Raw genomic sequence first — 20,363 nt, forward strand, 5'->3', positions numbered from 1 at the left:
GCTTATTAACTTTTAAGAAAATATAAAACTGTTCTCTATGAAGCAGGATGAAAACACACAAAATAAATGTATACATTTCAGCCTTTATGCTATTGAAAAGTAAAGACATTTCCCAGTATACATCCTATATAATAAAGATGTAATATGCAAATTGACCATCATTCCAACACACAAGATGGCTGCCCCCATGTGGTCAAAGATGGCTGCCCCCATGTGAACACAAGATGGCCAGCAGGGGAGGGTAGTTGGGAGGGACCAGTTCTGCAAAGGAGGGCAGTTGGGGGTTATCAGACTTTTCAGGGGAGGGCAGTTGGGGGGCACTAGGTCTGCAGGGGAGGGCAGTTGGGGGCAACCAGGCTGGCAGGGGAGGGAAGTTAGGGGTGACTGGGCCAGCAGGGGAGGGGGAGGGAAGTTAGGGGTGACTGGGCCAGCAGGGGAGGGGGAGGGAAATTAGGGGTGACTAGGCCAGCAGGGGAGGGCAGTTGGGTGTGACCAGGCTTGCAGGGGAGGGCAGTTAAGAGCGACCAGGTCTGCAGGGGAGGGCAGTTAAGGGCAATCGGGCCAGCAGGGGAGCAGTTAGGTGTCAATCAGTCTGGCAAGGGAGTGGTTAGGAGTGATCAGGCTTGCAGGCAGAAGTGGTTAGGGGCAATCAGGCAGGCAGGCAGGCGAGCGGTTGGGAGCCAGCAGTTCTGGATTGTAAGAGGGATGTTCCAGATTGGAGAGGGTGCAGACTGGGCTGAGGGACACGCACTCCCTCCCCATGCATGAATTTTGTGCACCGGGCCTCTAGTCCTATATAATAAAGAACTAATATGCTAATTAGACTGAACAGCAGAACGACCGTCCGGACAACCTTCTGGATGAAGCCGGTGCTGCAAGGGCCGAGCCCCTTGCACGAATTTCGTGCATCAGGTCTCTAGTCTATATATATAAAAGCCTAAGTGACTGTTATGATGGAATGACTGGAATGACCAGAATGACTGGTCGCTATGACATGCACTGACCACCAGAAGGCAGACGCTCAATGCAGGAGCTGCCCCCAGCCCCTTGGCCCTGGTTGCCAATGGGGCCTGCTGGCCAACCTTCTGGCCCTTCCCCCCATTCTGGCAGGCCCCAATAGCCTGATCAGGGCCGAGCCCCTGGGCTGGGACAGGGAACTGGGGTTGGGTGGTGGTGGACGTGGCCCTTTTCCCAGGGTGCCTGAGGGCTGGCTCCCACCTTGGGGCTGGTGGCCAATCTCCTGGGTTTCTCCCCCCAGCAGGCCAATTGGCCTGCCACCCGCCCACCATGGTGGCAGTTGGCTCTTCCCTCAGGTCGGCAGGCCCTGATCACCTGGCCAGGGTGGGGATGGGTGGTGGCAGATGTGGGCGGTGAGGGAAGGAAGGTGGGGAACCTGATTGGCCCTGATTGCCGGCCAGGCCTAGGGATCCCACCCATGCATGAATTTCGTGCACCAGGCCTCTAGTAATTAAATAATCAAATAAATTCAAACCAAACAAATACCTCTTTCTCAAAAGCATTTTTGGCCTTAGCCAGTTTGGCTCAGTGGATAGTGCGTGGGCCTGTGGACTGAAAGGTCCCGGGTTTGATTCTGGTCAAGGGCACATGCCTAGGTTGTGGGCTCAATCCCCAGTAGGGGGTGTGCAGGAGGCAGCCAATCAATGATTCTCTTTCATCATTGATGTTTCAATCTCTCTCTCCCTTTCCCTTCCTCTCTGAAATCAATAAAAATATATTTTTTATAAAAAGCATTTTTGTGTCCTGGGTTACCATGGTGACTCAGTTTAATCAGTCTATACTCAAAAAGAAATATTCATTTTTAGTTATTCTTTTATTTATTTTTTATTGTGTGTTTTGTTTTTGTTATTTTGTTTTTTTACAGTAAACTAAAGTCTATATTTAGAAATTCAGGTAAAAATCACAGCAGTGCCTATGATTATAGAAGATAAATTAGAAATATAAACCAGCAATGAGACAATTTCTTTCAAATAGCAGGAAACATGTTCTCTACTGCCATTTTTAAATCATTATTTGTGTTCATCTATTAATTTTGGATTTAAAAAAAAACAACGTTGCTAATTATGACATCTGACCAGATAAGCCAATAAGTATATCTTAAATAATACAGCATGAAATAAAGGGCCATTTAATTTTTGATGACTTGAACTCCTTAACGACATTTCAGTTTTACATACTGTAGAAAGGTTCAGATTTGCTTAAAATCCCTGCTGGTATTTAGGAAACCTTTTAAAAGTAATGTTCTTATCCATTTGTTAGTACACATTATTAATGTAAAATTCTTAGTAGTTTACAACAGATATTTAAACCTTGGGTGCTAGAGTGATCTGTTTTAAGATCTCAGAGGTGTTATTTGACTTATTTACTCCAGAGCGTCATACTTTTCCTTCCCTCCCTCCCAGGGGGAAAAAAGAAAGTCTGCAAAATGGAGGCAAATTTCCAGACTAAAGAAAACTAAGATTCTTGAGGCTTGGAGTATAATCCATAGTTAAGAGGAATGCCAAGAATATATATGTAACTTTTAAAATTTTTGTGAAACAGAAGATGAATTTCAGCTGTCATATTCTTTGAGAATGAATGAGACATGATAAGATGTTACACACTTATCATCCTATATAATAGAAGGGTAATATGCAAATTGACTCTAACACCACCAGGAATGACCGGTTGCTATGATGCGCACTGACCACCAGGGGGCAGACATTCAATGCAGGAGCTGACCCCTGGTGGTCAGTGCATTCCCACAGGGGGAGTGCCCCTCAGCCACAAGATGGGCTGATGGCTGCAAGCCCAGCAGTGGTGGTGGGAGCTTCTTCTTCCTCCTCCGCAGTGCTAAGGGTGTCCGACTGGGGGTGAGGGGGTGGGGGAAGGAGCAGGACTAAGCTAGCAGGTGGACATCTCCTGGGCTGCCAGAGGGATGTCTGACTGCCAGCTTAGGCCTGAGCCCCCTGGGGAGCGGGCCTAAGCCAGCAGGTGGATATCCCCCAAAAGGGTCTTGGACTGCGAGAGGGTGCAGGCCAGGCTGAGGGACCCCCAAGTGTATGAATTTTTCATGCACCAGGATTCTAGTTTATAATAAAAAACTTCAATTTCCTGCCTGAAGTTGATCTGGAAAATGGTGCAAAGTCTACAGCTGCTTTAAAAAACGATAACAGATTCTAAAAGCCTGTAAACCATTGAAAGCACACACACATATATATCTATATATTCATCCACTGTTTTTATATCTCACTATTTCTTTTTTCAATATCCCCTTATTCCTACACAATTCCCTTTTATCCAGGACCTTTAAAGGATCAGAAATCGTTTGTCTTAAATGAACAGAAAGAAAACAATGTTGGCTTTTCGGGGACAAAGCAAAATCAGCAAGGGACTACTACGTGGAGCGCAGCATTAGAGAATGCAGTCTCAGATCCTAGACACCGAGGGTAATCCAGAAAAGTAAATCACTGTCATTAAGAATAAAATAGTAAAACGGCTGGTCTCCACGGGGTCCCATGCAGGAGCTGCACGTGGAGCGGGCTTCTCCTCCAGCCCTCATTGCCCACAGCCTCCCAGGCGGCCCCACACCGAGGCTGAGAAAGGCGACCTGGCTCCACGCGCCGGCACTTCAGGGCGGGCCCGCCCCGCCTGTCCCCCCTCGGGTCCTCCCCTCAGCACCGGCCTGCTCTCCGCGTTCCAGTTGCTAGGGCCTGTCTCCTTGACTTTTGACTGCACCTGCGGTCAGCGTGGCCTGGGTTCTTTCTCTACCAACTGCATCTGGCCAGCAGGCCCACGCCTCCCTTGGCCAATAACTCGCTGCCTAAATTCCCAGGAAAAGAAGATAAGTAAAGAGGAAAAGTCGATTGTTTTGAGAAGCAGCTGAAAGGATAGTGGAAGCCCAAGGTTTCCAAGCACCTCTTCAGATAATTCGGAGGGGAAATAACCGTCATCAAGAGGGCGGTCCTGCCAGGGAGCATACCTTTAACGCGTATGTTCACAGTAATCTTTGGGGGATAAAACGGCCCATTTTTGTAGCTCCAAAGCGTTCCCTTTTAGACTGTCAACAGACTAGTGATGTACTAGGCACTTTGATGTTGCCCCGATAACTAAGTGCACATTTTGGGGCCTTACTGGCATCATTTCTCAACAGTACTAATTGGGACAGAAATCCTGGAAAATCTCATTACACTGAAGACCATCTTATTTTTGGATTAAATAGCTATGGCCCAACTATAGTGGTTGAACTTTAAAATAAGTCATTGTTACAGAAAGAAAACAACTCAGATATTGTGGGTCTTTAGAGGCTATCACAAAGTGGTGACTTTTTTATCTTTTGACCAAAAACTTTTTTCCAAATTTATAGTGATAACATTTTGGAGGTAGAGAGAGAGAGAAAAAAAAAGAGGGTCATTTTTTACTGTTCTGTATTTACTAGCTGAAAGAGCACTGGCAGATTGAACTTTTTGCTAACATGGGAAATTTTAGAATGATTGGTCATAGCATATGTATTTTAAAATTCTGCATTAATTATAAAGCTAAATTTTACCTAGATTCTCTATAGAAGTTTTAAAGAATGATTTTCTTATCCTATTTTTCTTTTATAGGAATTCTGCTTGGATTCAGTAGAGTGTTCACACCGAATGATTTTCATTGAGATGTAATTTAGATTTGAATGAATTGTTTTTTCAACAATAATTCAAACATATTCCAAAGCTTTTCAATTTTCAACTAATAGCTGTGAAAAATAGTGCTTATTATTAATTAAAATGCAAAACCACCCACAACTTCTCCGAAGACCTTTACCTCCAAAGCTCCCTAAGCTGCCATTACATAAGACTAAAGTCCATAGAGGTATGTATATTAATCAGATATGTTATTAACTATTTTTCATAGAAAGTTCTCAATTTGCACAGCTCAGAACCACAATAGTTAAAAGACATCAATAACCAGTAACAGACAAATGTTTGTCGTATGATGATAGCATTCAATTTAATTCTACAAGTATAATTGATTCTCATTATTTGTGGATATTGTAGGTATGAATTTACCTAACTGCTAAAATTTACTTGTAACCTTCAAATCAGTATTGTTCTGTGTTTTCTCTCTTTAACTTAACGCTATATCATGAAGAACACCATGGAGCAGCATACAGAGCTGCTTCTCACTCCTTGTGAGACTGTGTGGAGAGGGGTGTAAATGGTAACTCTCAGTCATTCTGGATATGCTCAGGGCAGTAAAAACACATACGTTCCCAGCTGATATATTCTGATTTTATGTTTCAGCTCTCATACTGTACACAACTGTCCTTTCCCCAGTCTCTTTAGTGCCACATTTTTTGAATATTTGTGCTACTTGTTGGTGATTTTGCTGCCTAAAATGTCCCCCAAGCACAATGCTGAAATGCTATCTAGTCTTCTTAAGCATAAGAAGGCCATAATGTGCTTTACAGTGAAAAATATGTGTTAGATGAGCTTCCTTTAGGCATGAGTTACAGTGTTGTTGCCTATGAGTTCCATGTCAATAATATATGTTAAATAAAGTGTCTTTAAAATAGAAAAACATGTAACAAGATCATGTATTGATTAGTTGTTGCTAATGTTGAGAGGCTTGCAGGAATCTAATCCTATTTTCTTTAGAAGCCATGGCTCTGTTGGATAATTCAGTGTTCACTGACACATTATAGAACAGTTTGGCCATAAATAACATGAATTAACTATTTATAAACTCAGGACTAGGAACTGGGGATATAGTGAGCAGAATAGGCCCTGTGAATCCTCTTCATTAGTTACCCTCTGGTGAGATCAAATAATTACATATATAAATGTAAAATTGCCATGAGATAAATGCTATGAAGTAAATATGAGCCACTTTCATAACTATAACTTTATATAATACCCTTAATCTTCTTTTTCCCTATATAGTATCTATTGACTTGATAAAATTAGCATATCCCTCTTCTTTCCCATATTTTGGTTTCCTCTACCACCTGATTTTGGCTGATAGTATTAATTATTTTAGTGTCAATTTATACTTTTAAAATGTGCTTAGTCTATAACTTGATTTACAGTGTTAAATGATTACCTTTTGATCCATGGCTATTAAAGATGTTTAAATCAACACACCTATACTACTAACAATTTCCTTTCCCACTTGCCCTACCAACTTTTGTTATATCATTTCTACATTTTTATAATTTACTACTTTTACAAAATGTTCTGTAATAGTAATACCCACAGTTATGTAGATTCACTGCTTACTACTAGATCTTTTGCTAGAGTTTTTCCATTCATCTTTTGATTGAAATTTATGCTCCAGTATAGAGTTTCTCACTATTGACATTTTGGGGCAGAATAATTTTTTTTCAGTAGGGGGTGGCTCTTCTGCTTTTGGTACCTTGGGAATCCTATGACCTTGACTATTATTAACCCTAGGTCTCCAAAGGCTCTTGGCAGAGTGCTTTGCACACAGTGAGAGTACCAAATATTTGTTGAATGGGTGAATTAATAGTTAGAGTAACTGAAATGTAATTTATAAAAATGAATACTCAAACACAAATAAAATTTTGAAATAAATATCTACAATTTGCATGCAGTTCTAAATGCCATAGGAAATTAATGACATTATTGATCTAGTCCCTGCATTTCAGGACCTTTCAAGACCATTAATTAAGCTTTAAAGATGAGAAACACATAAAAAAGAACCTTAAGTAGCCATACAAAGCAGCATAAAATTAATGTCCAATTAATAGTAGAGACAGTATAAGTTAATAGATGTGAGAAAGCGGCTGAGTAAGAATTCTGCTTGAACTAAGACTGGAGTGATTAGTAAAAGTGGAATGAAATATGTTTATTTCTAGAGGACACCTGTGTAGTTTTTGGTGGCCAAGGAGAGTCCATTGGAAAAGTAGACATTTAATTTACCAGAAAAAAGCAGTCATGGGGAAATGTGTCAAAAAAATAAAGCAGTATGGAATTGAGAAGACAAATCATTTTCATTAGGAAGATTTTCCTAAATACCCCTTTCCTCTTCACCTAGTCAGAGTGCCTTCAGTTATGCTTCCGTAGTATCCCATCCTTTACCCCTATTGAGCAATGATCATTCTCTAGTATAATTGTTTACCTGCCTAGTTTCTATACTAAGCTGTAAGATCTTTGATTGTAGGATAGTTCTGTGTGATTGTACCCTTGGCACTATGTGTACACTTGGCACATGGTAGGTGTTAAGTGATTGTTGAGTTAACAAGAACAGTAAGTATGGGTTGTATTAATCAAAAAAGATGGATTGCATAAGGTTTAAGGTAAATTTCAAAAGAAGAAAAATTTTCAATTTGGTTAGTAAGAGAAAGTATTCCACACAGTTTTATCAACATGAGAAATAAAGTTATAAATGAGCAGTGTGCCCTTTGTGATTGTCAGTAATATTAGGAGTACCTAAGGGTTTTCATTGGAACATAACAAGTCATCACACAGCAAGGTTAGGAGAAATGGATCCAGTTAAAATTATATATATATATATATATATATATATATATATTAAGAAATCTGAATTGTCATTAATAAGATGCAGATAATTTGATGAAAACACTATAAAGCTATATCAGAAAAGTCAAGGGGAAATTTAAGTTGATGGAGACTAGGATGATGGCAGTGAAAATCAGAAGGGAAAAATCTGGGGATTTTTTAGCACTTAACTATGAGAGAAGGTTAAAATGCAATAGTCTGTGTGAGAGTATTTGATAAACTGTAACACCACTCTATAGCTCTAAATGTTATAATACTTGTAATATTTATCATTTGGCCCAAAATTATTTACTGACTTGCAGCAACTTGAAATTATGTAAAATGCCCTAGAATGGATGTCCAGGGTTATGAATTTTGGTCTTAGCTCCACCCCCATTGTGATGTATGGCTTTAGTAAGTCATTTAGTCCAGCGGTTACTAACCGGTGGTCTGTGAGGTCCGAAAGGTTGGTGACCGCCCGATTCATCTTTATGTTCTGAAAGAGCAGAACTTAATTAGATCACTGATTTTTAATCCTTGTATTGACTCTAAACCAAACTATGATGGTACACAAATTCATAAGAACAATAGCTTACTTCTTCAGTGATTCTCATGGTGGAAAAAGAGAGAGGGCATACCTTTGATAGGCTCAACATGACTGAGGAAAGAATCTGTGAGCTTGAAGATAGACCAATTAAAAATTCTCAACTGTTTTGAAATGCAAAAAATTAAAAAGAATGAAAAAACAAACAAACAAAAAATGGCAGAATACTCAAGGCTTATGGGAAAATTAAAAAAAGGTATAACATATGTATAATGGCAATACCAGAGGAGATAAAAAGTGAAGAGAGCAGAAGAAATATGTGAAGTAATAATGGCTGAAAAATTTCCAAAATTAATGACATACTAAGCTACAGATCCAGAAAACTCATGAAATACCTACCAGTATAAATAACAAAACAAAAAAACCACATAGGCATACTACACTCAAACTGCAGAAAACTAAAGACAAAGAAAAAATCTTGAAAGAAGCTATAGAGAAAAAAAGATAAGAATTACATTGGATCTCTTGTCAGAAACCATGCAAACAGAAAAAGAGTAGAGTGAAATATTTCAAGTGTTGAAATAAAAACCTCCACCAAACTAGAATCTATAAATAGTGAAATAATCCTTGAAAAATGAAGGAGAAATATAGACCTTCTCAAACAAATGCTGTGAAAATTTGTTGCCAGTAGACCTTCTTGCAAGAAATGTTTAAAAGAAGCTTTTTTTTTTATGTTAAAGTAAGTTCAGTCTCGGGATTCAGCATGCGTGCATGCACACACACACACACACACACACACACACACACACACACGACGGGAAATAATATAGGTCCAAAACTCACAGCTTCCTAAACAAAGGAAGCATGTCAGAGAAGGAGTAAATAAAGGAAAATGAAAACTTTTACTTTTTTGCCCAGCCAGCGTGGCTCAGTGGTTGAGCATCGACCTATGAACCAGGAGGTCAGGGTTTGATTCCTGGTCAGGGCATATGCCTGGGTTTCTGGCTTGATCCCCAGTTTGGGTTGTGCAGGAGGCAACTAATCAATGACTCTCATCATTAATGTTTCTTTCTCCCTCTCCCTTCCTCTCTAAAATCAATAAAAATAAAAAATCTAAACCAAAAAAACCTTTTACTTTTAAAATTCTTACTTGACCTCATAATTAACTGTTTGTTCTAAGCAATAAGAGCAACAATGTATTGGATGATTTTAACATATGGATAAATGAGACGAATTACAGCAATGTTACCAGTATAAAGATTGGGAGAGAAGAATTGAGAAGAATCTGTTAAAAAATTACCTGCAGCCAAGCTGGCGTGGCTCAATTGTGGTTTAGCATTAACCCATGAATCAGGAGGTCATGGTACAATTCCCAGTCAGGGCACACCCCTGGGTTCTGGCTTGATCCCCAGGAGGGGGCATACAGGAGGCAGCCGATCAATGATTCTCTCTCATCATTGATGTTTCTATCTCTCCCTCTCCCTTCCTCTTTCTAAAATCAATAAGAATCACATTTAAAAGATAAAAAAAACCCTGCAATACTCATTAAGTAGGATAGTGTTATTTGAAAGTGGACTTACATTAGTTGTAAATGTATATTGCAAGAGGAATCTTGTGGTAAACAAAACAAAACCTCATCACCAGTAAACTCTAGGGCAACCACTTAAGAATATTAAAAGAGAGAGAGATTTCCAAAGTGGTGGCAGTTTAAATGGAAGCTACACTGACACTCTCCCAGGACCAAACTGTAATTACAACTAAAATATTATCCTGAATAATCAGCTGAAGACTAGCTGGAGAGAACCCTTAAAATCAAGGATGTAAAGTGGAGACCTCATAGAGACTGGTAGGAAGTGCGGAGGCACAAGAGGGTTGGCCAGGCTTCCATAGACAGAGCTGAAATTCTGGAGAGATATTTCAGCTGTGGGGTGTTCCCACTGAGAACTCTAGGGTTTAAACCTTAAGCTGGGCTCCCCAGCCCAAAGCACCAGAACTGAGAAAGGTGACCACATAACATCTGATTTTGAAAAGCAGCAGGGTTGCTATCTGCCAGAGAGAGACATCTGGAAAGGCAGGCACATTCTTAAAGGTCCAACACATAAAATTTTGTGTACAGCCACTCAACTTGGGCTACTGCAGAGGGAGGGCAAAGTTGACTAGAGCTGTGTGAGAAGAGTACAGGGTTGGGGGCTCTGGGGTTAGAGCTTGGAAGGCAGCCACCTGGTATTCTGCAGAGGACATCTTTCTCAGACAGACCTTTACCATCCAGGCAATGTTTGCCTGGAGGGGGCAGGGAAGAAATTGTCCTACCCCATTGGAAAATGTCTTGCACCACCCGGCAGAGGCCTCAGGCTCATTAAGAGACTGAGAATAACAATCACCCTTCAGGCAGAGGCAGATATATGGAGGCTTTGAATCTTTCCCTGATATGCTTCTGGACACAGGGCTAGGAAAAACAGATGTTGGTGCATATCTTGTTTCTTTCTAAAGGCAGCCAGCCCCAGCAGAGGGAGCCACAAGCTATGGATTGCTGATACCTCCAAACAGGGTACTCAGGGCAGGTCACAAACAGTGTCTGACATTGTCCAGCACCAGATACATTCCCAAAAGACTAGATGTAGCAGATCTACCTAATACATAGAAACAAACCCAAACAGGAAACAAAAAACAAACAAACAAACAAAAAAATCAAGCCTCAAATGAAAGAACAAGAGAATTCTCCAGAAGAGCTAAATGAAATGGGGATAAGAAATTTATCAGATATAGAGTTCAGAATAATGATTACAAAAATGATCAACATCATAAGAAAATATATAGAAACTGAAAAATGACCAGTGAGGAATGAAGAATGACATAGCAGTGATAAAGAACACATTGGAAGGAATAAACAGCAGCTTAGGGGAAGCCAAGGATCAGATCAGTGAATTAAAAGACAGAGTAAAAATATCAATCAGAAAAACAAATAAAAAAACAAAAAACATCATATCAAGCATCTTCTCAGATCACAGTGGAATGAAATTAGAAATCAACTACAATAAAAAAACCCAAAAACATTCAAATACATGGAGGCTAAATAGCATGTTATTAAACAACCAGAGGCCTGATGCACAGATTCGTGCACATTGAAAGGAAATTAATTAGAAGGTGGAAGGGGGGATCAGGACTGGACGAGATGGGTGGACATGCCATGGAGCCAACCTCCCATGGTCCCTCCCTTGCCAGCTGCACCTGGAGTGGCACCAGGGCTCAAAGGCATCTGCGGAATGAGTGGGGTCCCTCCAGCATATGGGGTCCCTTGGCCTGGCCTGTGGGGATTGGGCCAAAACCAGCAATCTGGCATTCCCCAAGGGGTCCCAGAGTGCGAGAGGGCACTCTGCAAAGTTGCTGTCACTCAGCAGCTCCTGTGTTGAGCATCTGCCCCCTGGTTGTCAGTGTGCATCACAGCTACTGGCCGGTTGGCCAGTGGCTTAGCCTTTTATATATCCTACATAATAAAAGAGTAATATGTAAATTGACCGCACCTTTGCTACGCCCAAGCCACACCCACCAGCCAATCAGGGTGAGCATGCAAATTAACCCAACCAAGATGGTGGATAATTTGCATATCAAGACAGTGTAGAAAGAAGCCAAGCCTGTAGAAGGGAGCAAAACTGTGGAGAAGCAAGGAAGCGGGGCGGAGGAGAAGAAAGGGAAGCAGGCAGGGTGGGGAGAAGGGACTGAAAGCAGGAAGCCCTATTGCAGGAATCTTCCTGCAACGGGAACTCTAGTATATATATATATATATATATATATATATATATATATATATATATATATATACACACACACACACACACACACACATACACTAGAGGCCCAGTGCACGACATTCATGCATGGGGGAGGGGGGAGGTGTCCCTCAGCCTGGCCTGCACCTCTCCAATCTGGGACCCCTCGGGGGATAACTGGCAGTTGGACATCCCTCTCACAGTCCAGAACTGCTGGCTCCTAACCACTCACCTGACTTCCTGATTGCCTCTAACTGCTTCTGCCTGCCAGCCTGATCATCTCTAACTGCTCCCCTGCTGGCTTGATTGCCCCTAACCACCTCTGCCTCAGCCCTGCACCGGGACCCAGGATTCCCTCCTCCAGCTGACCACAGGCACCCGGGATCCAGGCTTCTCTCCCTCTGGTTAGCCATAGGCTCCCAGGCCAGCTGCAGCCTCAGGGGATGGTGGACAGGGGGCTTCGCCTGGGCTGCAGCTGCAAGTGCTGGTGCCCGGGACCACAGTGTGGGTGGCTTCTCCATCTACCAAGCAGTAGCCAGCCACAGGTGCTGGTGCCTGGATCCAGGTGGGCAGCTTCTCTGTCTTCCCTGGGATGCAGTGGGGGCGACTTCTCCTGCTGGCTGTGGCCTGGGATCATAGGGCAGGCGGCTTCTTCATCTCCTGGGCTGCAGCCAGCCTCAGGGGCTGGCACCTGACTTCTCTGTCTCTCACAGGCCTGGAGCGGCTCGGGGGCAGGGCTGCTGCCATCTTTTCAGGTTAATTTGCATGTTTCTCTTTTATTAGTGTAGATAGATGAATGGGTTACCAAGAAGATCAAGAAAGAATTCAAAAACTTCCTGGAAACAAATGAAAATGAACACACAACAACTCCAAATCTCTGAGACACAGCAAAAGCAGTCCTAAGAGGGAAGTTCATAGCACTACAGGCATATCTCAGAAAACAATAAAAATCAGCAATAAAATATTTAACCCTACAACTTAAAGAACTAGAAAGAAAACAACAAGAAAAGCACAAAGTAAGTAGAAGGAAGGAGATAATAAAGATTACAGCAGAAGTAAATAACATAGAGACTAAAAAACAATAAAAACAATCAATGAAACCAAGGGCCAGTTCTTTGAAAAGATAAATAAAATTGCCAGACTCATCAAGACACAAAGAGAGGAGACCCAAATAAATAAAATCAGAAATGAAAGTGGGGAAGTAACCACTGACACCACTGAAATACAAAGGATTGTAAGAAATTAGTATGAACAACTATATGCCAACAAGCTGGACAATGTGGATGAAATGGATGAATTTCTAGAAAAATACAACCTCCCAAAACTGAATCAGGAAGAATCAGAAAACCTGAATAGGACAATAACAACTGATGAAATAGAAGCAGTAATCAAAAAACTTTCACCAAACAAAACCCAGGTCTAGATGGCTTCACAGGGGAGTTATACCAAACATTCAAAGAAGAACTAACACCTATACTCCTCAAACTATTTTAGAAAATCCAAGAGGAAGGAACACTTAAGAGCAACAATGTATTGGATGATTTTAACATATGGATAAATGAGACGAATTACAGCAATGTTACCAGTATAAAGATTGGGAGAGAAGAATTGAGAAGAAACTCTTTTTATGAGGCCAGTATTCGAATTCCAAAACCAGATAAAAACACTACAAAGAAAGAGAATTACAGGCCAATATCCCTGATGAACAGAGATGCTAAAATCCTCAACAAAATATTAGCAAATCAGATCCAGGAATATATTAAGAATATCATATACCATGACCAAGTGGGGTTTATTTCAGGGATGCAAGGATGGTACAATATTCACAAGTCAATAAACATGATGCATCGCATAAACAAATTGAAAGACAAAAATCACATGATTATATCAATAGATACAGAAAAGCATTTGACAAAATCCAACACCCATTTTTGATAAAAACTCTCAGAGGTAGCATATCTCAACATGGTAAAGGCCATGTATGACAAACCTACAGCCAACATCATAATCAATGGGCAGAAACTAAAACCATTTCCCTAAGTATAGGAATAAGACAGGGATGTCCGCTTTCACCACTCTTATTCAATATAGTACTGGAAGTCCTAGGCACAACGATCAGACAAAAAGAAAGCATAAAAGGCATCCAAATTGGAAAGGAGGAAGTCAAACTCTCATTATTCGCAGAGGACATGATATTGTTCATAGAAAACCCTAATGACTCCATCAAAAAACTACTAGATTTAATAAATTAATTTGGCAATTTAGCAGGATACAAAATCAATATGCAAAAATCGATGGCTTTTTTATACACTAACTAGAGGCCCAGCACATGAAATCATGCACAAGTAGGGTCCCTGGGCCTAGCTTGTGATCAGGGCCATGTCCACCGCCCCGCGATGCTCACTGCCCTGCAATGCTCTGTGATGCTCCCTGCTGCCGCCCCATGACACTCCTCGATGCTCCCTACCCCTCAATGCTCACCTCTACCGCCTCGTGATGCTTTGTGAAGCTCCCCACCCCGTAACACTACTCGATGCTCCCGCCACCGCTCCACAATGCTCCTTGATGCTCCCGGCCTGCAAAGCTCTGTGATGCTCACCTCCGCCGCACCTCGACACTCCACAAAGCTCCCCTCCCTGTAATGCTCCATGATGCTACCTGCCGCCACCCTGCGATGCTCCGCAACACTCCCTGCCACTGTCCCACGACACTCCTTGATGCTCCCTGCCCTGTGACACTCCTTAACACTCCCTGCTCCACGATACTTGCTGCCACCGCCACTGCCACCACCCTGCTATGCTCGCCACTGCTTGCTGCTGGATGCTCACTGCTGCTCGCAGCCCACCGCCCACCTCCGCTCAACAGTCCCCAGTCCCGCCCCACTGTCACCCTCCCCTGTTCGCCATGGTTCCCCATTCGCCATGCTGCGATCAGAGCCTGCTAGGTGGGGGTGGGGGAGGGACCGAGAGGTGGTCAATGCACCTTATGGCGACTGGTTGAGCGGTCATTATGGTTGTTACGCTTATGGTCCTGGCCTTTTATTATATAGGATAATGAATTCTCAGAAAGAGAAACTAAACAAATAATCCCATTTACTTTGCAACGAAAAAATTAAGATACTTAAGGATAAACTTAACCAAAGAGGCAAAAATCCTGTACTAGAAAAACTACAGGATGGTGAAAAACGAAATAGAAGAAGATATAAATAAGTGGAAGAATATACCGTGTTCTTGGATTGGTAGAAACAACATCATTAAAATGTTCACACTACCCAAGGCAATCTACAGATTCAATGCAATCCCTATCAAAATACCAACTGCATATCTCACAGAGCTAGAAGAAATACTCCATAAATTTATATGGAATCAAAAAAGACCCCAAATAGCTGAAGCAATTTTGAAAAAGAAAAACAAAGTTGGAGGACTCACAATACCAGATTTCAAGTTATACTACAAAGCCACCATAATCAAAATAGCCTGGTACTGGCACAAGAACAGGCATAGAGATCAATGGAACAGAACAGAGAGGCCAGAAATCGACACAAGCCATTATGCTCAATTAATATTTGACAAAGGAGGCAAGAACATACAATGGAGTCAAGATAGTCTCTTCAATAAAGGGTGTTGGGAAAATTGGACAGATAGATGCAAACAAAATTAAACTAGACCAACAATTTACACCATACACAAGAGTAAACTCAAAATGGATAAAAGACTTAAATGTAAGTCATGAAACCATAAGGATCTTGGAAGAAACCTTAGGCAGGAAAATCTAAGACATCTCTCATAGCAATATGTTTACAGATACATCTCCTAAGGCAAAGGAAACTAAGGAGAAAATGAACAAATGGGACCTCATCAAAAGCTTCAGCACAGCAAAAGTAATCATCACTAAAATGAAAAGAGATCCCACTGTATGGGAGAACATATTCGGCAATGATATATCTGATAAAGGGTTAATATCCAAAACATATAAGGAATTCATACAACTTATCAAAAGGAAGACAAACAATACAATTTAAAAAAATGGGCAAAGGACCTAAATAGACAATTCTCCAAATAGGACATACAGATAGCCAAGAGACATATGAAAAATGCTCAAAGTCACTAGTCATCAGAGAGATGCAAATTAAAACAACAATGAGTTATCACCTCACACCTGTTAGAATGGCTGCCATCAACAAATCAACAAATGACAAGTGATGGTGAGTGAGTGGAGAAAAGGGAACCCTAGTACACTGTTGGTGGGAATGCAGACTGGTGCAACCATTATGGAAAACTGTATGGAGTTTCCTCAAAAAACTAAATATGAAGCTTCCATTTGACCCAGTGATTCCACTTCCAGGAATATATCCTAAGAAACCTGAAACGCCAATCAGAAAGAATGTATGCACCCCTATGTTCACAGCAGCACAATTTACAATAGCTAAGATCTAGAAACAACCCAAGTGCCCATCAATAGATGAGTGGATAACAAAGCTGTGGTACGTTTGTACCATGGAATACTATGCAGTAGTAAAAAAGAAGACTTTCTTACCCCTTGATTCAGCATGAGGGACCTAGAGAGTATCATGCTAAGTGAAACAAGTCAGTCAGAGAAAGACAAGTATCATATGATTGAACTCATACGTGGAATCTAAGTAACAAAATAAATTGATGAATGGAGTGGATCCAGAGACATAGAAGCTTGGAACCGAGTGCAGAATCTGAGGGAAGGTGGTGGAGGGTGGTTGGTTGGGAGGTGATCAACCAAAGACCTTATAAGTATCCTATATAATAAAAGCCCAGTGACTGAATGGTGGAATAACCAGAATGACCAGTTGACAAGTCGCTATAATGCACACTGGCCACCAGGGGGCAGACGCTCAATGAAGGAGCTTCCCTCTGGTGGTCAGTGCACTACCACAGTGGGAGCACTGCTCAGCTGACTGGGATGAGTGGCTCCTCCCACTGCATACCCCAGGCTGATGGGCAGGAACCCGGGCTGTGATTGTCACCTCCTTGCCCCAGGCTCCTCCTCCTCACTCCCTGCCACCTCCTCCAGATGCCTGCAGGCCATGCAGAGCTGCTACCACCGTTCTCGCAGAACTGACCCCGGAGGCTGGGAGGCAGGTTCATGGCCACAGCAGGACTGAGGCCTACTTTGCTGCCTCTCAGGGCTATTGTCCCTGGGCCCAGCCCCAACTGGGTCCCCTGGAGAGGTGAGTGCTCAGCTTCATGGAAGATGTCAGACCAGGGAGCAGCTGCTAAGAGGGTGGGTCCACAGTTGCTCGGTTGACTGGGATGAGCAGCGCTCCCACAGTGGGCTGATCCCCGCAGGCCACGCCCCCCACCAATGCACAAATCTCATGCACCGGGCCTCTAGTATATGCATAATCCATGGACACAGACAATAGGGTGCTGAAGGTCTGGTGCAGTGTGGGAGGGATTTGAAGGGGATCAATGAGGGTGGGGAAAGGGAACATATTTGATACTTTCAACAATAAATAATTACTTTTTTGAAAAAGCATTAAAGGCATATGAAAAACTGAAAAACAAAAACAAGAAAAAACACAGGAGGACAGCTTAAGTGAGCTGGGGGACAACATGAAATATAACAATATTTACAATATAGGAGTCCCAGAAGGTGAAGAAAGTGAGCAAGAACCTTTCCCTTTTACTAAAATGACAGTAAATAAGAACCTATCAATAATAATCCTAAATGTAAATGGATTACATGCTCCAATCAAAAGACATAACTGATGGATAAGAAAACATGACCCAAATATATGGTGTCTACAAGAGACCTACCTCAGAACAAAAGATTTACACAGGATGAGAGTGAAGAGATGGAAAAAAATTTTCAATGGAAATGGAAGTGAAAAAAATAGGGTAGCAATACTCATATCTGACAAAATAGACTTCAAAATGAAGGCCAAAAGAGGAGATAATGAAGGTAATTATAATGGTAAAGGTATCAATCCATCAAGAGGATATAACTATGTTAAACATATATGCATCCAATATAGGAGCACTAGAGACCCGGTGCATGAAATTCATACACGGGGGTGGTGGGGTGTCCCTCAGCCCAGCCTGCACCCTCTCCAATCTGGGACCCCTCGAGGGATGTCCGACTGCCTGTTTAGGCCCAATCCCGGTGAGATCAGGCCTAAACGGGCAGTCGGACATACCTCTCACAATCCAGGACGGCTGGCTCTCAACTGCTCGCCTGCCTGCCTTCCTGGTTGCCCCTAACCGTTTCTGCCTGCCAGCCTGATCACCCCCTAACCACTCTCCTGCCAGCCTGATTAATGCCTAACTGCTCCCCTGCCAGCCTGTTTGCCCCTAACTGCCCTCCCCTGCAGGCCTGGTCCCCCCCCCCAACTGCTCTCCCGTGCAAGCCTGGGTCCCCCCCAACTGCCCTTCCCTGCAGGCCTGGTCACCCCCAACTTCCCTTCTCTGCCAGCCTAACTGCCCTCCCCTGCAGGCTTGATCACCCCCAACTGCCCTCCCTTGCAGGCCTGGTCCCTCCCAACTGCCTTCCCCTGCTGGCCATCTTGTGGTAGGCATCTTGTGTCCACATGGGGGCAGGATCTTTGACCACATAGGGGCAGCCATCTTGTGTGTTGGAGTAATGGTCAATCTGCATATTACTCTTTTATTAGATAGGATAGAGGCCTGGTGCATGGGTGGGGGCCAGCTGGTTTGCCCTGAAGGGTGTCCCAGATCAGGGTGGGGGTTCCCTTAGGGCATGGGGCAGCCTGGGCGAGGGGCCTGTGGTGGTTTGCAGGCCGGCCCCACACCCCGGCGACCCAAGTGGAGGCCCTGTGATCTGGGATTTATTTATCTTCTACAGTTGAAACTTGTAGCCTCGAGCAGAGCCAAGCCTCCCGCTCACTCCGTGGCGGCAGCCATTTCTATTGGGATTTATTTATCTTCTATAATTGAAACTTTGTAGCCTTAAGCAGAGGCCAAGGAAGGCCAGGGCAGGTGGAAAGCTTGGCTTCCTCCATCGCCGGGGGCAACCCTAGCCTCCTGCTCTCTCCAGCTCTGTGGCTGCCACCATTTATGTTGGGATTTATTTATCTTCTATAATTGAAACTTTGTAGCCTTGAGTGGAGGCCTGGGCCTGCCAGGGCAGGCAGAAAGCTTGGCTTCCTCCATCGCCAGGGAAACCCAAGCCTCCCTCCTGCTCATGCCATGGCCTCAGCCATCTTGGTTGGGGTTAATTTGCATACTCGCTCCTGATTGGCTCAAGGGCGTGGCTTGTGGGTGTAGTGGAGTGATGGTTAATTTGCATATTACTCTTTTATTAGATAGGATAGGCCTATATCTTTTTTAAAAAATTGAATCAGTAATTAATAAACTTCCAAAACAGAAATTACCAGGCTCAGATAGGATCACTACTGACTTCTATCAAACATTTAATGAGGAAATTATATAAATTCTCTACAATGTCTTCTATGAGGATAGCATATCCTAATACCAAAAGCAGACAAAAACATTTAAGAAACCCCACTATAGGTCCATATCTCTCATGAACATAAATACAAAATCCTCCCCAAAATATTAGAAAATTGAATCCAACAATGCATAAAAATAATTACACACTATAACCAAGTAGGATTTATTCTAAACGTGAAAGACTAGTTCAGCATTCAAAAACCAATTAATGTAATTCATCTTATCAATAGGCTAAAAAAGAAAAATCATGTTATCATATCCATAGACGTAGAGAAAGCATTTGCTAAAATTCAACATGTATTCATGAAGAACTTAGCAAACTAGGAATAGAGGAGAACTTTCTCAACTTGCAAATGAACATCTACCCAAAATCCTACAGAAACCAGGTGCTTTCCCCCTGAAATAAGGAAAGGATGTCCTCTCTCCCACTGCTATTCAACAACTGTACTACAAAATCCTACCTAATTCAATAAAAAGAAAATGAAATAAAAGGTATACATATTGAGAAGAAAGAAATAAAACATTGTTCTTTATTCTATGTAGAAAATCCCAAAGAATGCTATAGGATACAAGATTAATATATAAAAATTGCTTTCCTATATACCAACAATGAACAATTAGAATTTAAAATTCAAAACACTACAATTTACATTAGAATTAAACACACTACAATTTATTTAGGCATGAATCCAACAGTATAGGGTGGAACAAAAGTAGGTTTACAATTGTTCATAGGGAAAACAATACCATAATTAATAAATAATAATAATACAAGAATAAACTATATGTTGCATACTCATAATTGTGAACCTACTTTTTCCCTACCCTATATATTTGCAAGATTTATATGAGAAAAACTATAAAACTGTGATGAAAGAAAGGAACATCTATAGTAATAGAAAAATATTCCATGTTCATGAATAGGAAGACTCAATATTGTTAAGATGTTCTTCTAAACTTGATCCATAGATTCAATACAACCCTGGTGAAAATACCAGAAAGTTACTTTGTGTACATTGACAAAATTATTCCAAAATTTATATGTAAAGGCAAAAGACCTTAGGATAGCCAAAACAGCACTGAAGTAAATAAAGGAAGTGGAAGGATTGTC

At 42.0% G+C, this 20,363-nt stretch overlaps 1 protein-coding gene across 1 annotated transcript in view; it reads left to right on the forward strand.

The window, feature by feature from the left end:
* Positions 1 to 4,766: 4,766 nt before the first annotated feature.
* LRRC63 (leucine rich repeat containing 63) overlaps positions 4,767 to 20,363 on the forward strand; it is a gene marked incomplete at both ends in the record, with an annotated part of 124,883 nt that continues 109,286 nt past the window's right edge. The window contains one exon of the mRNA XM_079778720.1: positions 4,767 to 4,851. Coding sequence (XP_079634846.1) covers positions 4,767 to 4,851 — 85 coding nt within the window. The remainder of the gene's footprint in view (positions 4,852 to 20,363) is intronic.

The sequence above is a fragment of the Cnephaeus nilssonii genome (genome assembly GCF_951640355.1).
Source record: "Cnephaeus nilssonii genome assembly, chromosome: 8".
In the NCBI taxonomy this organism is placed as follows: domain Eukaryota; kingdom Metazoa; phylum Chordata; class Mammalia; order Chiroptera; family Vespertilionidae; genus Cnephaeus; species Cnephaeus nilssonii.